The 20,069-nt window shown below is 45.7% G+C and overlaps 1 protein-coding gene across 7 annotated transcripts in view; it reads right to left on the bottom strand.

Moving 5' to 3' along the window:
* Nucleotides 1-11,049: 11,049 nt before the first annotated feature.
* ZFP1 (ZFP1 zinc finger protein) overlaps nt 11,050-20,069 on the bottom strand; it is a 30,893-nt gene continuing 21,873 nt past the window's right edge. For 5 of the 7 annotated variants that reach the window (XM_055552556.1, XM_055552557.1, XM_055552554.1 and 2 more), the window contains 2 exons: nt 15,712-15,838; nt 11,050-13,144 (listed from right to left, as the gene is read on the bottom strand). In XM_055552556.1, the coding sequence (XP_055408531.1) occupies nt 12,060-13,144; nt 15,712-15,838 (1,212 nt within the window). In that variant the 3' untranslated portion in view covers nt 11,050-12,059. Of the gene's footprint in view, nt 13,145-15,711; nt 15,855-20,069 lie in introns of those variants that run through there. The other 2 variants (XM_055552558.1, XM_055552559.1) reach the window with 2 other exon arrangements.

Here is a 20,069-nt window from a genome sequence, read left to right as displayed (position 1 = left end):
TCCCTCAGCTGCTTTCCTAGGTTGTGTGTGAACAAGTGTGGGCTGTCCCGATAACCCTGAGGTAAATCTGTCCAGGTATATCGTTGCATTTGCCCCGAGTAGGGGTTAGTCCACTTCAAGGCAAACAGATAGTGAGATGAGGGATGAACTGGGATTCAAGAGAAGGCATCCTTGAGGTCAAGCACAGTGACCCACTTGGCATCTCCAGGAATGTGGACTAATGCGCTGTAAGGATTGGCCATAGGGGGCATCTCGGGTCACCACCTCATTTACTGCTCTGAGCTTTTGTGTCATTTGACATTCCCCATTTGGCCGAACAGGCAGAACAAGGAGACTGACAGGGTACTACGAGGCCATGTTTTTAAGAATTTATCTGTGAGACGTTGTAAATCTTATTTTGCTTCCAACTTTATGCAGTCCTGTCTCTTGTTGGGATAAGCGACTCCTGGCTTAGGGCTAATTTTTACAGGTAGGACGCTTATAGCTTCCCCAGGGATTCCTTTGTCCCAAACTGCAGGTTCGCTGCATGTAGAGTATGGCTGGGAACAGGTCCTTGTCCTTCCAGCTGATTTGTCAGGAAAGTGGCTGCTGGGGCCTAACGTACTGTGGCTCCGAGGGAGCCGGGAAGGTGTCTCCCCAGTAGTGGGGCTGGACACCCCGACACAACCAGAAAGCCACTTGAGGTCAAACGCTGTTCCAGCCGAGTCGGTGAGTGAAAGTCGCTCAGTCGTGTCTGACTCTTTGCGACCCCATGGACTATACAGTCCATGGAATTCTCCAGTCCAGAATACTGGAGTGAGTAGCCTTTCCCTTCTCCAGGAGATCTTCCCAAGCCAGAGATCGAACCCAGGTCTCTTGCATTGCAGGTAAAGAATCAGCCTGCAATGCGGAAGACCTGGGTTCAATCCCTGGGTTGGGAAGATGGAGAAGGAAATGGCAACCCACTCCACTCCAGTAATCTTGCCTGGAAAATTCCATGGACGGAGGAGACTCATTCAAACTGAGAGGCTGAGTAAAGAGACGGGTGTGAGGCTTTCCATGGACCCCGCTCACAGTACAGCTTTTGGAGAAAAGCGGCCCAGCGTGAGAGGGCAGGACAGAGGAGGTGAGTCCTGCATCAACTGGAGAATTGATTTTCCTACCTGGCACATCACAGACCACCCGGGGCTCCCCGCTGGAGACAGACACCTGGCTGTGGGGGAGCCACCGGAAGCCCTGGGCCCCGTCCGGTGTCGACGTGGCCATCTCGGGAGCAAGACCCCCGCGCCCTTCAGGACAGGGACAGCACCACTTGGAACGACCTGTCTGTCTGCAGGCCGGCAGGGGCTGAGGGCTCCTTCAGGCACTTCAGGGCCCGCGGGCCGGTGACTTGCATTTGAAGCATTTCCCGGCTGGTCTTACCTCCTGGCAGACGGTGAAACTTCCTTGCCCCTTGGGTTGTCCTGAGGTCACAAGGCATGGCTGAGAGCTATGACCATCAGTTCGCTTGAGCCCTGGCCTGTGTGTTTTCACACTGGGTTCTCTCTTCCTCCTCAGCTTGTTCTTGATTATTAATACCCCAACCGACATCTCTAGAAGTTGGGGCATCGGGGTTTGTGGGCCTCACTGTGACTTCTGGAGACTGTGCCTAAAATGAGGAGCAGACTGGCTGATGAGGTGTCATGGACACCCAGCTGTATTGACTATCAGGAGTAGACGGATCAGTATTTGTGAATATTCTAAAAGCCTGCACAAGGCGTCCCTGAAAGAGGACTGAATTTTTTTTTCATCTTGGATCACGACTTTAACCTTTTCATAGTTAACTGGCTTCTGATATTCTTTCCCGATCCTTCTATACACAGAGTCATGAGCTTCCGGCTTCTGTTCCCTCCTGAGAGTTACAATTCCGCTGGGGCTCCTGATCTGGGACTCCGACTCCACCCATAACAAAATGCCTGGGTTGGTCCCTGGCAAGCTGGCCAGCATATGCCCCTGGCTGCTGCCCAGGTTCTCTGTTTTTCCTCAGGAGTACAGCAAATGGAGTGGACTATTAGGACATCCTTCCAAGTTCAGTCACAGGCCAGAGTTAGAGCCGGAAACCCTTCAGCAAACTTACTAGAGTCCTCAGAGAATCAGCCCAATCTTTGCGTTGGGCTAAATCGGTGCAAGAGAAGGGCACATGTACTCTGATTGCCTCTTTGCTATTTACCACTTCCCTAATAAGACTGGGAGCTGACTTAGATCATGAACTCCTTATTACCAAATTCAGACTTAAATTGAAGAAAGTGGGGAAAACCACTAGACCATCCAGGTATGACCTAAATCAAATCACTTATGATTATACAGTGGAAGTGAGAAATAGATTTAAGGGACTAGATCTGATAGACAGAGTGCCTGATGAACTATGGATGGAGGTTCGTGACATTGTACAGGAGACAGGGATCAAGACCATCCCCATGGAAAAGAAATGCAAAAAAGCAAAATGGCTGTCTGAGGAGGCCTTACAAATAGCTGTGGAAAGAAGAGAAGCGAAAAGCAAAGGAGAAAAGGAAAGATATAAGTATCTGAATGCAGAGTTCCAATGAATAACAAGGAGAGATAAGAAAGCCTTCCTCAGCGATCAATGCAAAGAAATAGAGGAAAACAACAGAATGGGAAAGACTAGAGATCTCTTCAAGAAAATTAGAGATACCCAGGGAACATTTCATGCAAAGATGGGCTCGATAAAGGACAGAAATGGTATGGACCTAACAGAAGCAGAAGATATTAAGAAGAGGTTGCAAGAATACACAGAAGAACTGTACAAAAAAGATCTTCATGACCCAGATAATCACGATGGTGTGATTACTGACCTAGAGCCAGACATCCTGGAATGTGAAGTCAAGTGGGCCTTAGAAAGCATCACTACGAACAAAGCTAGTGGAGGTGATGGAATTCCAGTTGAGCTATTCCAAATCCTGAAAGATGATGCTGTGAAAGTGCTGCACTCAATATGCCAGCACATTTGGAAAACTCAGCAGTGGCCACAGGACTGGAAAAGGTCAGTTTTCATTCCAATCCCAAAGAAAGGCAATGTCAAAGAATGCTCAAACTACTGCAAATTAGCTCACACACTAGCAAGGTAATGCTCAAAATTCTCCAAGCCAGGCTTCAACAATACATGAACCATGAACTTCCAGATGTTCAAGCTGGTTTTAGAAAAGGCAGAGGAACCAGAGATCAAATTGCCAACATCCGCTGGATCATCGAAAAAGCAAGAGAGTTCCACAAAAACATCTGTTTCTGCTTTATTGACTATACCAAAGCGTTTGACTGTGTGGATCATAGTAAACTGTGGAAAATTCTGAAAGAGATGGGAATACCAGACCACCTGATCTGCCTCTTGAGAAATTTGTAAGTAGGTCAGGAAGCAACAGTTAAAACTGGACATGGAACAACTGGTTCCAAATAGGAAAAGGAGTACGTCAAGGCTGTATATTATCACCCTGCTTATTTAGCTTATACGCAGAGTATATCATGAGAAACGCTGGGCTGGAAGAAGCACAGCTGGAATCAAGATTTCTGGGAGAAGTATCAATAATCTCAGATATGCAGATGACACCACCCTTATGGCAAAAAGTGAAGAGGAACTAAAAAGCCTCTTGATGAAAGTGAAAGAGGAAAGTGAAAAAGTTGGCTTGAAGCTCAACATTCAGAAAATGAAGAACATGGCATCTGGTCCCATCACTTCATGGGAAATAGATGGGGAAAGAGTGGAAACAGTGTCAGACTTGATTTTTTTGGGCTCCAGAATCACTGCAGATGGTGATTGCAGCCATGAAATTAAAAGACGCTTACTCCTTGGAAGGAAAGTTATGACCAACCTAGATAGCGTATTGAAAAGCAGAGACATTACTTTGCCAACAAAGGTCTGTCTAGTCAAGGCTATGGTTTTCCCAGTGGTCATGTATGGATGTGAGAGTTGGACTGTGAAGAAAGCTGAGCACCGAAGAATTCATGCTTTTGAACTATGGTGTTGGAGAAGACTCCTGAGAGTCCCTTGGACTGCAAGGAGATCCAACCATTCCATCCTAAAAGAGATCAGTCCTAGGTTTTCATTGGAAGGACTGATGCTGAAGCTGAAACTCCAATACTTTGGCCACCTCATGCGACGAGTTGACTCATTGGAAAAGACTCTGATGCTGGGAGGGATTGGGGGCAGGAGGAGAAGGGGACGACAAAGGATGAGATGGCTGAATGGCATCACCAACTTGATGGACATGAGTTTGAGTGAACTCCAGGAGTTGGTGATGGACAGGGAGGCCTGGCATGCTGTGATTCATGGGGTCGCAAAAAGTCGGACACGACTGAGCGACTGAACTGAACTGAAGAGAGCATGGGCTTCCCTTGTGGCTCAGACGGTAAAGAGTCCACCTGCAATGCAGGAGACCTGGGTTCACTTTCACTTTTTCTTTAAGAGAGCATATTCCCCTGATCCTGGGTGATAGGAAGTTCCACTACAAGTTAGCCAGAGGACTAGACTCTCCCCTCTGGGGTTATGGAGGGCATAAAGGGACACAGGGAGCTAGAGTTTGGGACCCACCAGAGGGATCTGGGGAAGTAGGTGGCTCTGGAGAAGCAGGGAAGACTTGGTTTTCCCCACCCCTGAGAGCTGGGGAAGGTTAGAAAGAGATCATTCCCTAGGCTTTTGATTATAGCAACCTCAAAGAGCAGCATTTGGTAAAGAGCTATGAATGCCTGAACATGGGAACCTCGGTCCATTCTCCCATCTTGGGACAGTAAAATCCAACTGTAAGATGGTATTATAATTGAGAGAAAGTGAAAGTGTTAGTCGCTCAGTTGTGTCCAACTTTTTGCAACCCCATGGACTGTAGCTCGCCAGGCTCCTCTGTCCATGGAATTCTCCAGGCAAAAATACTGGAGTGGGTTGCCATTTCCTTCTCCAGGGGATCTTCCCAACCTCGGAATTCAACCCAGGTCTCTTGCATTGCAGACAGATTCTTTACCATCTGAGCTATGAGGGAAACCCTTGAAGTCCCCCTGAGACAAATATTGTATGGCATTACTTGTATGTGGACATGCTCAGTCATGTCCAGCTCTTTGCGACCCCAAAGACTGTAGCCCACCAGGCTCCTCTGTCCATGGGATTTTCCAGGCAAGAAGACGGGTGGGTTGCCATTTCCTTCTCCAGGGGATTTTATTGACCAGGGATCAAACCTGCATCTCTTGTGTCGCCTGCATTGGCAGGTGAATTCTTTACCGCTAGTGCCACCTGGGGAGCCCATACAATTATAACTGAGACACCCATTTTCTCTCCATCCCCCCAGCTTCTATGAAGTCCAGGCAGTGCTACAGTGGGGTTTGTTTTTCCCTTTTCTTATATGAAATGGCCTGGCTATTGAATGAATTCCTTATATTTAAGTTACCAAAATTTGGAGGGACTAGTTTAGATGGAAATCTTCAAAAGATAATTATTCCTATAGAGTTTACCAAAAAGTTATCTCAGTTAAATTTACTTAAAAGTTTAATCATGTCAGTTTATCTTCCCTGTTGACAAATTTCATAACAGAAACAATATGCACTCACTTCCATAGCCCTAGGCACAATAAAAGTATTATACCTGATGATTCTAAAGGCAGGTCTGTACTAATTAAACCCACAAGCTTAAGCTAGCTTTAATACCAGATGTTAATATTGAATATTTCCCAGATGACATGAGCCTGAAATGTAAAATGTATTGTTTTTTCTTTTTTTTCTGAGAATGCATTTACCACTGAGCCACCTGGGAAGCCTAAAACAAAGATACGAATGACAAAAACTTACAGACACAGAGTAGAAGTCTTTAGGACAAAGGGAATGGGAGTGTAGGGGTGAGGACCCAGGGAGACGTAAAGGGAGGAGGGACAGGAAAGACTGAGAAAGAGGCAGACGGCAGGAAGACAGAGGTCAGAGGACAGGGACGATCAGACCCAGCCACGACACGAGAGGGGGTTTGCATATCTTTCAGAAGCTCCCATCGGGGAGAGCCCGCTGGACCGGGGTCTGCACGGTGTGGGTGAGCCCCCCAACCTCTGCTTGTCTCCTGTCAGGGGAGCCACGCCGGCCAGAGCAGGCAGGGCTAACAAGCTCAGAGAGTGATGCTGTGGCTGCCCGACGTCCACTCTCCAGAGGAGAGAACAGAGGAGAGGGAGAGGGACAGAGGGGAGGGCAGAGTGTCTCCTGAATGAGAGTCCTGCGGGCCCAGGGGCCAGGAGGCAGCCTTACCAAACGTGGTGAGGGAACAAGGCGTTCAGGCAGCCACTTGTCACCCACGGGGCCCCTGCACGTGGGCCCTGGAGGTGCCTGGGTCCCCTCCCTAGACGGGGATAAGTGCCCCACGATGGGAGTCACTAAGTCTGACACTAGCCAGGGCTCTTGGCCTGCCCCAGTCACTAGAAACTGACCAAAGGCCGGACAGGAAGTTCGGGCGGGGCTTTACTGGGGCCCCTGCTGCAGCAGGAGGGGCTGAGACCACGTCACAGGCCTCCTCCACCCCCAAGCGTGCTCTGCGAGGGGCGGCTGATTCCCGTGTGGGCTGAGGGTAGCCGTGGGCCCAGGGTGGAGCCAGGGGCCGGCGGAGGGGGTCGCCCGCCCTCTGGGGGGCACGCGCTGTACTCGCCTGCTCCTGACACCCTGTTTTTGATCTCAGCTCTCCAGGGTGTCAGGCTTTGGGGGTCTTTTTTGGTGTCCTTTTGTCCAGAATTTGCCCATTGCCCCCTGCATGCAGTTATTTATAGCCCCTTATGGTTTCTTTGTATTTGTTCCTCGAGGAGACCTTTGTCCAGGTGCCAGCCTGTCTCACTATTATTACCTCCACTGACCGGTCTGGTGGTAGCTGCTCTTGCCGTTGTTGTCATTTGACCGCCCGAGGCCACGGGGGAGCCATGCTGAATCCTCACCAGCTTGACCCCCTTGAGGTCACGTTTTCCCATCCATTCCTCTGGGTGGTCCGCGCCACTGATGACAGGTTTTGTGTCCGCAGGGCACCCCTCAGCGGCCTCTTCCTCCCCCAGGCCTGGCCATCCTGTGCCCACTCTTCAGGCTGCCTGTCCCCAGAAGCCAGGCCCGCCCCGAGGCTGGTCCTTGGCACAGTGGAAGCCGGGCTTGTGCTGACATTCCCTGGCCTGTTGTCCTGAGTCACCGCCCCCAGGTCTCCTGCTGTCTCCATGCCAGGACGCCCCCGAATCGCAGGGGCCGCCCTGCGCAGCCCTGCTCTCTCTCCACTGGCCCACGTGCGGCCCTCCCTTTTCTCGCTCTCAGTAGCCGCCTCAGCAACCCGCGCAACACAGGAGACCTCCCCGCACTGAGCCCCAAGCGCAGAGGAGAGGTGCCGGTGTCAGCCCCAGACGACCTGCACTCACTGCTCAAAGTGGTTTTTGGGGTGTGGAATCCCCGGTTTTGAGGTGGGCACAGGTAATCCTCAGGGGTTTTGTTAGGCTGGAGGCAGGAGGAATGGGGCAAACGCCGGAAGACGCTAGAACAGATCCATGGAAACGGAAGGAAGTGACCCTGGATCCTGGCAAGATGATGTCTTGATGTCTCACTAACTGCCAGCCACCAGGGACAGAGGGAAGCTCGGTTCCTCTCTGAAGTTCTGAAAGCAAGCCAGGCGGGAGCTGTCAACAGGCAGAACTCCATCCGAGGCTTCTAAGTGGGGGTTTCGGCTTCTGGGCAGCTCTGCCCAAATTCTCCTCCCTGTTAGCATGAAGCTCATTTATTTTTTAAAAAGCAGATGATGCTACTCCTTGTTTAAAGCCCCACTGTGGCTTCTCGTATTGTGTCATAGGGACAGGCCCAGCCGGTACCAGCACTTCAGCCTCACGGAGCCTGTCCTCTGCTCTGAGTGTCTGGTCCAGGATATTCCGCCAACATGTAAGGACTCCAAGGGCAGGAGCCCCGTCACAGCGTCCTCTTGTTCCCCAGCGTCTCCCCGCAGCGCCCACTCCCTTGGTGCTCGCGACGCCTTTTTGGCGTGAATGAATGTCCCACATCCACTGCCACAATTCGCGTCAAGAGCCACAGTCCCGACGTCTCCTGGGTTTACGCTCCCGTAAATTCCCCAGTGCCCATCTCTAGGTTCTTTCATGGGTCTCTAACCTGTGGAGGTGTGCCTTGGCTTGTTCGTTGCATTTTAACATCCTGACTGTCCTTTTAAAACCGAGAGAGGTGGGCTCTCCTTTAGTCAAACGTGTCTCACTTGGCACGATTCAGTGAGTGTCCGGGGCAGAGGGCGGCCTCTCTTTGAGGCAGGAGGAGGGCGGACCTGCGGAGAATACGGTCACCAGCACCCAGCCGAGCTGGGAAACAGGCCGGCGGGACCTGACTTCAGGTTAGGGGTTAAGCCCGACACGGCCCAGGAGGGCACAGCGTCCTGACTGGCCACACCAGCTGCCCGGCTGGGAACAGGGCAGTGTGTTGGTCACTCAGCTGAAGAGATGAGGACGGACTGTGCCCGAGAGGTTAGAACGTGAGAGGAGACAGCAGGGCCGCCAGGATAAACCTCCAGCAACACCGCACTGAGCCGAGCCTCCTGGGGAGGACCCATGTCTCACGTCTCCACGCTGAGCTCTGTTCCCCGCGCCTGACCAGTCCTAATACCAACAGGAGAGCGACGCCAATTTCACTCAGCCAGGCCAGCTTTATGCCACGAAGATGAGCCCAACTTTGGATTTACAGAGCATAAAACAGTGTGGAAAAGTTAAGATACTTAAGCACTCTAGTTATGAAAAAGTTGCCGCAAGTAACAGCCCCGGGTATGGAGGGGAAGGCTTCATTGGCCTAGAAGAAAACTCGGGATGGAACTGGACACCAACAAAATAGGGGTGATTTGCCAGTTCAATGATTTCCATCCTTTCTCCATCAACATCCTGACCTACAAAACTTAAGTCTTTCTGCTCAAGTTGGCTGATCAGGCTAGGATTCACCTCATACCGATGTCTGTGTCTTTCTTCTATGAAAGGTACATCACCATAAAGTTTCCTTAATATTGAATTTTCAGTTTTGAAAACAGTTCTTCTTATTCCCAGCCTCATCGTTCCTCCCAAATTGCCAGGGTTGTGCTCCGGCATATCAATCACCTTAAATTCAGAGTTGTAATGGCTTTACGATTAGAGTTTTATGGTAGTGAAGGGGCTCAGAACAAGTCTTCCCGAAATCTAGATTTTAATTTTACAAACTTTGCTGTGCACACACTCATACACACACTCTCCCCCACTCCATCTGTCCTGGTGTACACACACTCACACACACGCATTCCCCATCCCATATGTCCTGGTATACACACACACTCACACACATTCCCCCACCCTATCTGTCCTGGTGTACACACACAAAATTCTCCATCTGTACTGGCGTATACACACACTTTCCACTACATCTGTCCTATTGTACACACATTCACACACACTCTCCCCTACCCGATATAGTCTGGTGTCCACACACTCTCCTACCCCATCTGTCCTGGTGTACAAACACACACACACACACACCACTCCATCTGTCCTGGTGTACACACACACACACACACACATTCCACATCCCATATGTCCTGGTATACACACACACTCACACACACTCCCCCACCCCATCTGTCCTGGTGTATACACACTCTTCCCTACCCCATCTGTCCTGGTGTACACACACTCACACACACTCTCCCCTACCCCATCTGTCCTGGTGTACACACACAACATTCTCCCACTCCATGTGTACTGGTGTATACACACACTTTCCACTACCACATCTGTCCTATTGTACACACACTCACACACACTCTCCCCTACCCGATATGTTCTGGTGTCCACACACTCTCCCCTACCCCATCTGTCCTGGTGTACACACACACACACCCTCCCACCCCATCTGTCTTGGTGTACACACTTACACACACTCTCCCCTACCCCATCTGTCCTGGTGTACACACACACACACCCTCCGACCCCATCTGTCTTGGTGTACACACTCACACACACTCTCCCCTACCCCATCTGTCCTGGTGTACACACACACACACACCCTCCCACCCCATCTGTCTTGGTGTACACACTCACACACTCTCCCCTACCCCATCTGTTCTGGTGTACACACACACACACACACACACACAATTTACCCACCCCATCTGTCCTGGTGACATTTGCCCCTACACGCTCTTTCTCTTTTCCATGATTATGTTCTAGCTGTGGTACATCTTTATCACAGTTTATTCAATCATTCCCTTACCAATGGTCCTTCATATTGTTTCTTTTTTTTGTCCTTACCGAAAAATACAATGTACATTGATAAACATATAGTTTAAGGTGCTGGCACTTTTCTTCTTAGGGATGGATTCCCAGAAGCAAGTCTGCTGGGTTGGCCCTTGAACAACACGGGGATAAAGGCACAGACCTTCAGTGTAGTTGAAAACCCAAGTATAACTTGTCGGTCCTTTGTATTCAAGGTTCTGCATCCACAGATTCAACAAACGGAGGCTGGAGTACATACTCACTGAAAACTCTGTGGATAAATGCACGTGCACATCTTATACCAGCGCTGCCCAGGGCCAACTGTATGCATGTTTCTGATGTTAAAAGACAGAGTCATAATTATCCCCAAGGAGGCTGCCACAATTTATATTTCTAACAGCAGTGTATCAAGTTACCCTCTTCCACTGCTTCCTTGCCATTAGGAGATGACAGTTTAGAAAGACAAGACTTACTGGACTATGGATATTCTGACAGATCTGTTCAGAAAATCACTCATGTTCATATACAGTCACAGCACATCAATAATCTCCAAAAATAACTACAAGAAAGGCCAGTTACAGCAGCCATTTGCTGTATCAATGCATGATTTGTGATGAATAAGGAAAGGAAAGTGTGAATTTGAAATGAGGCCTAAAATGGTGTCTGAGTTATGCAAAACTGAGAAATTTTTTTAGGTTAATAAAGTGTTTGTGAGCCTTTAAAAGAAAGACATAACTCACACTAAGTCACATTCCAAAGGGAAATGCTTTTGGTTGATGACAGTGAAACTCATGGAAGTAGAACTATCTTCTTTAAATAGAATTCTGCAAAAGTTTATTTCTAAAGTGGACTATGCACATGGAAGTTTTGAAAAGCAGTAAGACATTTATTGACAATTACTTAAAATAAATTATTTCTCTAAGTCTCTGAAATGTGACACTTGAACTACATACACATCCTATTTGTTGCAAGACAATGTATAAAATATTAAGAGAAATAAGGAAACACAGAATACAAGTGGTTCCTGGGTTATACAGTATTTTGGTTAAGACATGCATTTGTACGTAAATACCCCAGTGAAACACAAGCACACGTTGGGTGCGGCTGCTCTTTACACAGCCCGTGTGTTCTGTGCTACACACTGCCTCCTTTTCACTCTCTTCAATTTCTCAGTTATCTCACACTTGCATACTTATGTGTCAGTAATACTTCTGGGAAGTCTTCAGCAAACCCAGAAGGCTAAAACTTCAACAACACTGTCTTCTGTTGACTGATGAGGCAACTCAGTAACTGTGTACCCGCAAGAGGAGAAAACGTATGCTCTCTGGAATGCATCCTGGATTGTAAGGTACTGAAAAACACGTGATGCTCAGTATGGAAAATCGTGTTTAGCTGTCCTAATTAGGACAAGAATGTCAAACTCTCAGTGTCTGTTAAATTTACATACACAGATCTAAAATACAGTGTGTGTGTGTGTGTGTGTGTGTGGCATATTCTTGCACATGACCACTGAATCCATAGAGTACTATCTTTAGCTCCTTTATGCTGCCCAGAATACTTCATTACTGAATAATTCACTCAGGATTTCCAAAAGCTCACTGTAATACAGGTAAGTTTGTCTATTTACAGTTGGATATACTCTGGTACATATTGTTTACCTGGGTATCATACCTAACTGTTGGTACAATATTGTTCTTAGGGGGCCCCATTTTTACACATTTGTGTTGATAGATTGCATGAGTTCCCATGTTCCTTCAGCACCTCCGTGAGGTTCCTCCCCAGGGGAAGGGTTCTCCTTGGTACAAGTGGGCTGCAGTGTCAGGGTCTGTCCCCGGTGTGAACTCTCTGATGGACACTGAGTCGGGACTTCCTGCTGAAGGCTTTCCCACACTCAGCACACTCATACGGTTTCTCTCCCGTGTGGATTCGCAAATGTAATCTAAGAGTTGACCTCTGGCTGAAAGTTTTGCCACACTCAGTGCATTCATAGGGTTTTTCTCCAGTGTGAGTTCTCATGTGTATAATGAGTTGTGAGTTCTGGATAAAGGATTTTCCACATTCACTGCACTCATAGCGTTTCTCCCCTGTGTGAATCTTCTGGTGTATAATGAGATTTGACTTCTTGAAGAAGGTTTTTGCACATTCATTACACTCATAGGGTCGTTCTCCAGTATGAATTCTCTGGTGTGTGGTAAGTTCAAATTTCTGGGCAAATGTCTTGCCGCATTCGCTGCATTCATAGGGCTTCTTCTCCATGTGTGCTCTCTGGTGTACAATGAGGTTTGACTGGTGGGTGAATGCTTTTCCACATTCCAGACATTCAAAGGGTTTCTCCCCGGTATGAATTCTCTGATGTTTAATGAGGTTTGCTTTATGGGAGAAGGTTTTCTTACACACATTACATTCGTAAGGCTTTTCTCCAGTATGTATTCTCTTATGACTAATGAGGAGTGATTTAAACGAGAAAGCCTTGTCACAATAATTACAGATAAAAGGCTGCACCAAATTTCTAATTTTCTGGTGTTTAAAAATGGCTTCTTTATGGCTGAAGGCTTTCCCACTTTTATTATATTCCGAGTATTCCACTCCAGGATGGGTTTTCTCTTGTTTCAGATAGAAAAGTGTTTTTCCAAATCCATTACAGTCATCTGCTTTCTTTCTTATATAGTTTCTATTGCTAGTAAGTAAGTCTGAATTATATCTCAAAGTTTTTTCATATAAGTCATATTTATAGGGTACTTGTCTTAAAGAAACGAAGTCTGTGCTAAGGTTAAATGTTTTTCCAAAGAGATTATTATCTCTTTCTTCGGTTGGGGTTTGGTCCTTCAAGATTACAAACGGCCTCGCCTGCTCATCTGGGTTTCTGTGGTCCGTCTCCATCTGGTCATCAGCCTTCCATACCTCTAGGAAAGAGCACATGAAATACTGTCAACCTTTGCACCAAAATGTTACAGGATGTGAAGCTCCACAAATGTTCCACTGCAGGGCTGTCTCTTTCTTTAGTTTGGGACCCAGTCTTTCAGTATAAAAAAGTCCCCAGTTCCAAGTTTTCCTAGCTCTTAAACAATGAAAGAAAAAGACAAAGCCTGTGGCAAAATGGACACAGACAACACCCCAGATTACAAAACGGCCTGAAAAGTGGGTAAAGTGAAATAAAAACAACTGATGTGGGAAGGCTGGCAATTCCAAAGACAAATGTGACTTGGTGTCCTCAAGGACACCAGCTGACACAGAACGAGATAATAAGTAGATGTTAAGGGAAAAACCAGGCAGATCTAAGTTGAGCAGCCAATGCTGAGACTCTAACTGTGGTCGGATGGCCACCACATCTACACACTCAAGGCTCTTTCCCCTTTCCTCTCCTCTGTTCCTCTAGCAGGTTTACCAGTAACTTCCTAAAGGCAACATTTCTCACAGATTTGCAGACAGAACCCTACGTGGAGCTCCAAATCTCCAAAGTCAGACTTTTGCAAGTGGAAGGCAAAATCCAGAAACTCATATATTCTGTAGGAAATATGAAAGGGATCCAAGATCCTTTTGGCAGAATCACTCACTGCTACTGCTTGGTGCACTATTTTTTTCAATCAAAGTTGTTGGAGAAAATGTTTCTATCATTGTATCTTATTTTTCTCCTTTAATGTGTTTCATTTCTTTCTCAAACCTGGTTCATTTCTTTCTCAAACCAGTCTAAGTCCCAGCTTTTATTCCAAGGAATCTCAAGGATCAAATTTACCTGACCTCCACCTATGCTGTACAAACCTTTACTTTCATCTCTGTGTTACTGGTTATTCCTGATCATTGGGTCCTGCTGCCATTTGTGGCACTCGTACTGAAAAATGTGTATTTTCCTTGAGGCTATATACCAATTCCCATGACCTAAAATATAGAAGTCACCATTCTGGCTAGGTGACAATACTAATGAAAGAGAAACTAATCATGAAACAAAGGTTTATAACATGCCAGGAAAGAATCAAGGCTTGACTGTGAGAGGCAAATAGATACAAAAATTAAACAGGAAAAAAACTAAGCAGGAAGAAACTGATGTTTGGAGGTATGACTCAAGATATGAGGTGCACAAGTCATCTGTCCTCAGCTTTCTCTAAAGGTTTAGGGATTTGAAAAACAGATTCCTAAACAATACTTCAAAGATACCAACCCATTCATAATCTCTAGGATATTACTTCCAATGGCTTCTATCAGATTCTCCTTCCCACCTTCTGCATTTTTCCTAGTATGTTCTTTTTTTTTTTTTTTTTTGGACTTGGCATATTTTATTAAGACCACTTGATTAATAATAGAAACAGCGTTTCTGGTTAAGTCTTGGAAAAAAGTATGAAAATCTTTCAAAAACAAATATCAATACTTACAGTTCACTCAAGACCTATGCCCAGATGTTTTATTTTTTGAAGGAAAGGAAAAAATAATTCTGGATTATGGCATACCACCTATTTCCATGACAATACCATCTCAAAGTTCTCATAGCTGAACATTTTAAACATTAATTGATCAAATACTGTTTTATCTAAAACTAAACTAGCAAATATTTAAGAAGAAAAAAAGCGAACTGGTAGTTTTATCTTCATTTTCTTTTTTCTTTTTTTTAAATTAAATTATTTATTTTAATTGGAGGCTAATTACAATATTGTGGTGGTTTTTGCCATACATTCACATGAATCGGCCATGGGTGTACCTGTGTTCCCCATCCTCAACCCCCCTCCCACCTCCCTCCCCATTCCATCCCTCTGGGTCATCCCAGTGCACCGGCCCTGAGCACCCTGTCTCATGCATTGAACCTGGACTGGCGATCTGTTTCACATATGATAATATACATGTTTCAATACTATTCTCTCAAATCATCCCACCCTCGCCTTCTCCCACAGAGTCCAAAAGTCTGTTCTTTATATCAGCATCTCTTTTGCTGTCTCGCATATAGGGTCTTTGTTACCATCTTTCTAAATTCCATATATATGTGTTAATATACTGTATTGGTGTTTTTCTTTCTGACTTACTTCACTCTGTATACTAGTATGTTCTTTTTTGGGGGGAAAAAAAAAAAAAGAATTTGGCTTACGATGGGCCTGAGTGGTGCCATGGGGGATCTAGTTCCCTGGCCAGGGACTGAACCCAGGCCCCTTGCATTGGGAGTGTGTAGTCTTAGCCACTGGACCACCAGAGAAGTCCCTCCCTAGAAAGTTCTGAACTGGCAATTCTAACTCTGATATCCACAACTATTCTTACTGAAAATGTGGTTTGATAATATTAGAGACCTTGATAATGGGACATGGCTCCTAACTGCTTGGACTTAAGAAAGCCTGAAAATAAAGAAGGCAGAACTTCAGAGTCTGCACTATCTCAGCTTTAATACATAAAGCTTGAGACCAAAACCAAGAAGCTTGTAATTTTGGGTAACTGAGGAAGGACCTAAACACGACTGGGCAAATGCCGAATTACACCCGAAAGCTGTCCTTACCCACTGATAGTAAGTTGCTGTAATTCTCCAGCATCACGTCCATGTAGAGGATCCTCTGAGAGGGGTCCAGTTGCTCCCATTCCTCCTGGGTGAAGTCCACAGTCACATCGGTGAATGAAACTGATCCCTGAAATGGCATATTGCTATTTATTCTGATATGATTAGCATTTGGTGATGCAGGAAGGACACATAAAAACATACTCTATGTTGTAAAAGAATAATCTTTAAAATTTACATATGACACAAACTGTAAAATTTCATTGTTTTGTCATGCCTCCAAAAATATCTTTATAAAAGTTAACGCATTTATTCAGATTCCCATAAATTCCAGCATTGTCATATTTGGCAGATACTAAGATTAAATATTAATATGCAGTATTTAATGTTACCAGTTAGTGATGATGCTCATATAGGTATTATTTTCGTGGCCTCAAACTAGACAATATTTAAAGAGTTAAAGCTTTGAATATTTAAAGGTAGAATATGAAATTCCAATTATAAGATAAACTATCAGGCACAGGTAAAGATCTACACTATCCAAACCATAAAAAAGGCAGACAAATAAAAACTAACAAGTGAGACTACAAACTAAAAGGCTTCTGCACAGCAGAGGAAACCATCAACAAAACGAAAACCTTATCTGATACGATTTGCAAATATTTTCTTGCAATCTACCAAATGAGAGAAAATATTTGCAAGTCATGTACCTGATGAGGGGTTAATTTAGCAGAAAAAAAAACCAATCTGATTAAAAAACAGGCAGAGGAAACAGACATTTTTCTGAAGACATACAAATGGCCAACAGGTACATGAGGTGTTTAGAATCACTAGTCATCAGGGAAATGCAAATCAAAATCACAGTGAAATAGCCGTTCTTATAGGTGTGGTGCCTATTTATATACATAAAGACAAAACTATTTACATGTCCTTTATATTGTACAAGGCACCTTAAGTTATCTAGAGATGATTTAAAGTACATGGGAGGATGTATGTGGATTATATGCAAATACCACGCTTTTTATATAAGGGACTTATATAAAGTCCATTGAGAATACCGAGGGATGACTTATCACTGTGTTTATTTCAGTATAATTTACAAAAACCAAATATGCAAACAACCTCACTATCCATTGATGGAATATCATTCAGCCATAAAGAAGAATGGAATGTTGCCATTTGTGACAATATGGACCTTATGCTACATGAACTTAAGTCAGATAAAGACAAATACCATATGGTCTCAATTATATGTAGAACCTAAAAAACAAACAAACAAAAAAAACCCCACAAGCATGTAGATACAGAGAACAGACTGGCTGTCAGAGGCTGGATGGTGGAGGTAGGAAAATTAGGTAAACGGGGCCAAAAGGTACAAATTTCCCCTTATAAAGTGAGTCAGGTAATGTACAGCATGGTGACTGTGGGTAATAATATTGTATTGCATGCCTGAAAGCTGCTAAGAGAACAGATCTTAAAAGTTCTTAGACTCAGGAAGTTATGTGTGTATGCTCAGTCATGTCCGACTCTCTGCAGCCCCATGGACTGTAGCCCGCCAGGCTCCTCTGTCCATGGGGTTTTCCTGGCAAGAAAAAGAGTGGGTTGCCACGTTCTCTTCCAGGGGATCTTCCCAACCTTAGGGATGGAACCTGCATCTCCTGCGTCTCCTGCATTGACAGGCAGATTCTTTACCACTAGTGCCACCTGGGAAGCCCAGGAAAACTGAGAGGAAGTAAGAAAAAAAATATGAGATAAAGATCTGAACACTACAAATGACCCAGTCATACTGCATGAATTTTCAGGTAACCCAGAAGTATTGTTTTATGACATCTTACAGGAATCTTTAGCCATGTGGCCTGGGAGCAGAGAATGCTGGTGGTAGGTCATCTATGCCTAGGATCAGTATCACTGAGGTCAGCAATCATAGAGTCAAGATTTTCCCAGCAGTAAGTATTCATTCCCATTTTCAGATCACTTTTGAAATCTGTTACAAAAACAGGAACACTGGGAATTTCCCAAGGAATAAACTGAGTACTGAGGACCAAGATCAGTCTTCACCCTTAGAGGCAAGCTATAGACCCCTCGAATCTAACCTTCGCTTCCTTTCACTGCCTCTCAGCTGCTACCAACGCTTCCTAACTCTTATTTCCTGTCTCCTCTTATTCTCATCTACTACACATTATAAGCTAGCATGATTTTTCTAAAGTATAGCTCTAACTACAGGATTGGCTGGATTAGAAACATTGTCCATTATCTCTTAAATTAGTGACTAGCCCAGCATTCAACACATTTCAAATTCCTTCTCCACCCCCCTTCCCCTGACTCCACTCTCTATGCACAGATTCTCCCACTTAGGTCAGGTCACAGATGGCTTAGATGGGACCTTCCATAATTTTGAGTCCCTCCTCTTTTAAACCCTGGAGGACTTTGGTTATACTTCTCATGTGGCATATATTTCACTCAGCTTTCTTAAAAAAAAAAAAAAAAAAAAAAAACCTTATTTCTCTTACTCTCCCCATTAGATGTTATGATTTTTTAGACCAGAAACTGTTCTCTTTGTATTTCTGTTAGCACGAACTACACGAGTACAAGTTAGGTACTCAAAGAAAATAACTTTATATGAGTTAGAAAACTAGAGCTGTTTCTCTTTAGAAACAAAAGGAGACAAACATAGTATTTTGGGTTCATCTTTGATATAAATTTCTCAGGGTTGAGGTACACTGACTCAAAGATCTTCTTTCTCCATGAGACCCTCAATTTCTGTAGGTAACTTCACTGCAGACAGAGCCAGAGGGAGGAAATCGGCTGGAGGTTCCCAAACTCTGCCATGTGGGCCGAGAGCGGCAGGAGGCCAGCGCGCCCACTGGAGGCCTGCCGCCCAGTCGGGGGCTTCGGCGTCCGAGATGGCCTGAAGATGGGGCTGCTCAGCATGGGCTTCCGACTCTCTGGCCCAAACTGGCTGCTTCACAGAGGGGACAGAAACCCGCCGGCAGGACCCCACTGGGCAGCTACAGCCTGATCAAGAGGCGCAGAGCCTGGACACCTCGGGGGGGGCTGTGCTCCGACTGCGTGCTGTCTCACCAGAGGCAGGACTCTGGGCTCAGAAACACAGGCTTGGCCATTGGGCTGACAGCTGTGAGAGAGCCTGGAGCATGGCGCGGCTGGTTGTGACAGGGCGTGTGGAAGTCGGGTGGTATTTTAAGGGTGGGCTAGTGCCCTCCCTCTCCAGAGTCCCCCAAACTTCCTTCTTTCCTTTTCATCTGAGCCTCTTCTTCCTGTCTGCACACCCCTGACCTCAGGAGAAAGGTCTCACTTCTGTATCACTTGAACGATCTGTAATCACAGAATATATGCCCAAGCTACGTTCGGTGCGGTGACAAACACGAGGCTCCTAGCGAGTGAAGCTGCAGGTGGCGGGGCGGCCTTGGTACTACAGGGGGGTGGGGGGGCGTGGAGGGGATGGCGCTCAGTCACACGACAGTCCAGCCTGGGCCCAGCCTACTGTGACTCCAGGGATGTGACACCAGCCAGGATCAGTGGGGTCTAAGGGAATGCAGCAGGCACGTCTCTGTTTCTGAGTTTAATTTTCGTTTTAAACTGGCGAGTAGTTGATTTAGGATGTCACATTCGCTAAGACTTCCCAGGTGGTCCCTGTGGTTAAGATTTCAGCTTCCAGTGCAGGGGTGCGGTTGGATCCACACGCCTTGCTGCCAAAAAAAAAAAAAAAACAACCCACCAAAACATAAAAAAAGCAAGACTGTAACAAATTCAATAAAGATTTTAAAAATGGTCCACACTAAAAAAAATTTTTTTTAAATGTTGTGCTTAAGTATTTAGCAACTCGATTCACTAATATAAATGGGTATCTACATATTCCTGTGCTATACAGTAGGTACTTGATTATCTCTTTTCTAGGGTGTATATGATAATTCCAACCTCCTAATTTATCCCTCTCCTTAATCCTTCCCCTTCAGTAACTAAAAGTTTGCTTTCTACATCTGAGATTCTGTTTTTTAAATTATTTCATTTGTAGCAATTTTTAAATTCTACTGGGCTTCCCTAATAGCTCGGTTGGTAAAGAATCCGCCTTCAATGCAGGAAACCCTAGTTCAATTCCTGGGCCAGGGAGACCCCCTGGAGAAGGGATAAGCCACCCACTCCAGTATTCTTGGGCTTCCCTTGTGGCTCAGCTGGTAAAGAATCCACCCGCAATGTGGGAGACCTGGGAAAAATATCAATAACCACAGATATGCAGATAACACCACCCTTATGGCAGAAAATGAAGAGGAACTAAAAAGCCTCTTGATGAAAGTGAAAGTGGAGAGTGAAAAAGTTGGCTTAAAGCTCAACATTCAGAAAAC

The sequence above is a fragment of the Bubalus kerabau genome, chromosome 17 (assembly GCF_029407905.1).
Source record: "Bubalus kerabau isolate K-KA32 ecotype Philippines breed swamp buffalo chromosome 17, PCC_UOA_SB_1v2, whole genome shotgun sequence".
In the NCBI taxonomy this organism is placed as follows: Eukaryota; Metazoa; Chordata; class Mammalia; order Artiodactyla; family Bovidae; genus Bubalus; species Bubalus kerabau.
The sequence above is the reverse complement of the archived record's forward strand: the minus strand, read 5'-3'. Positions and strand labels throughout refer to the sequence as shown.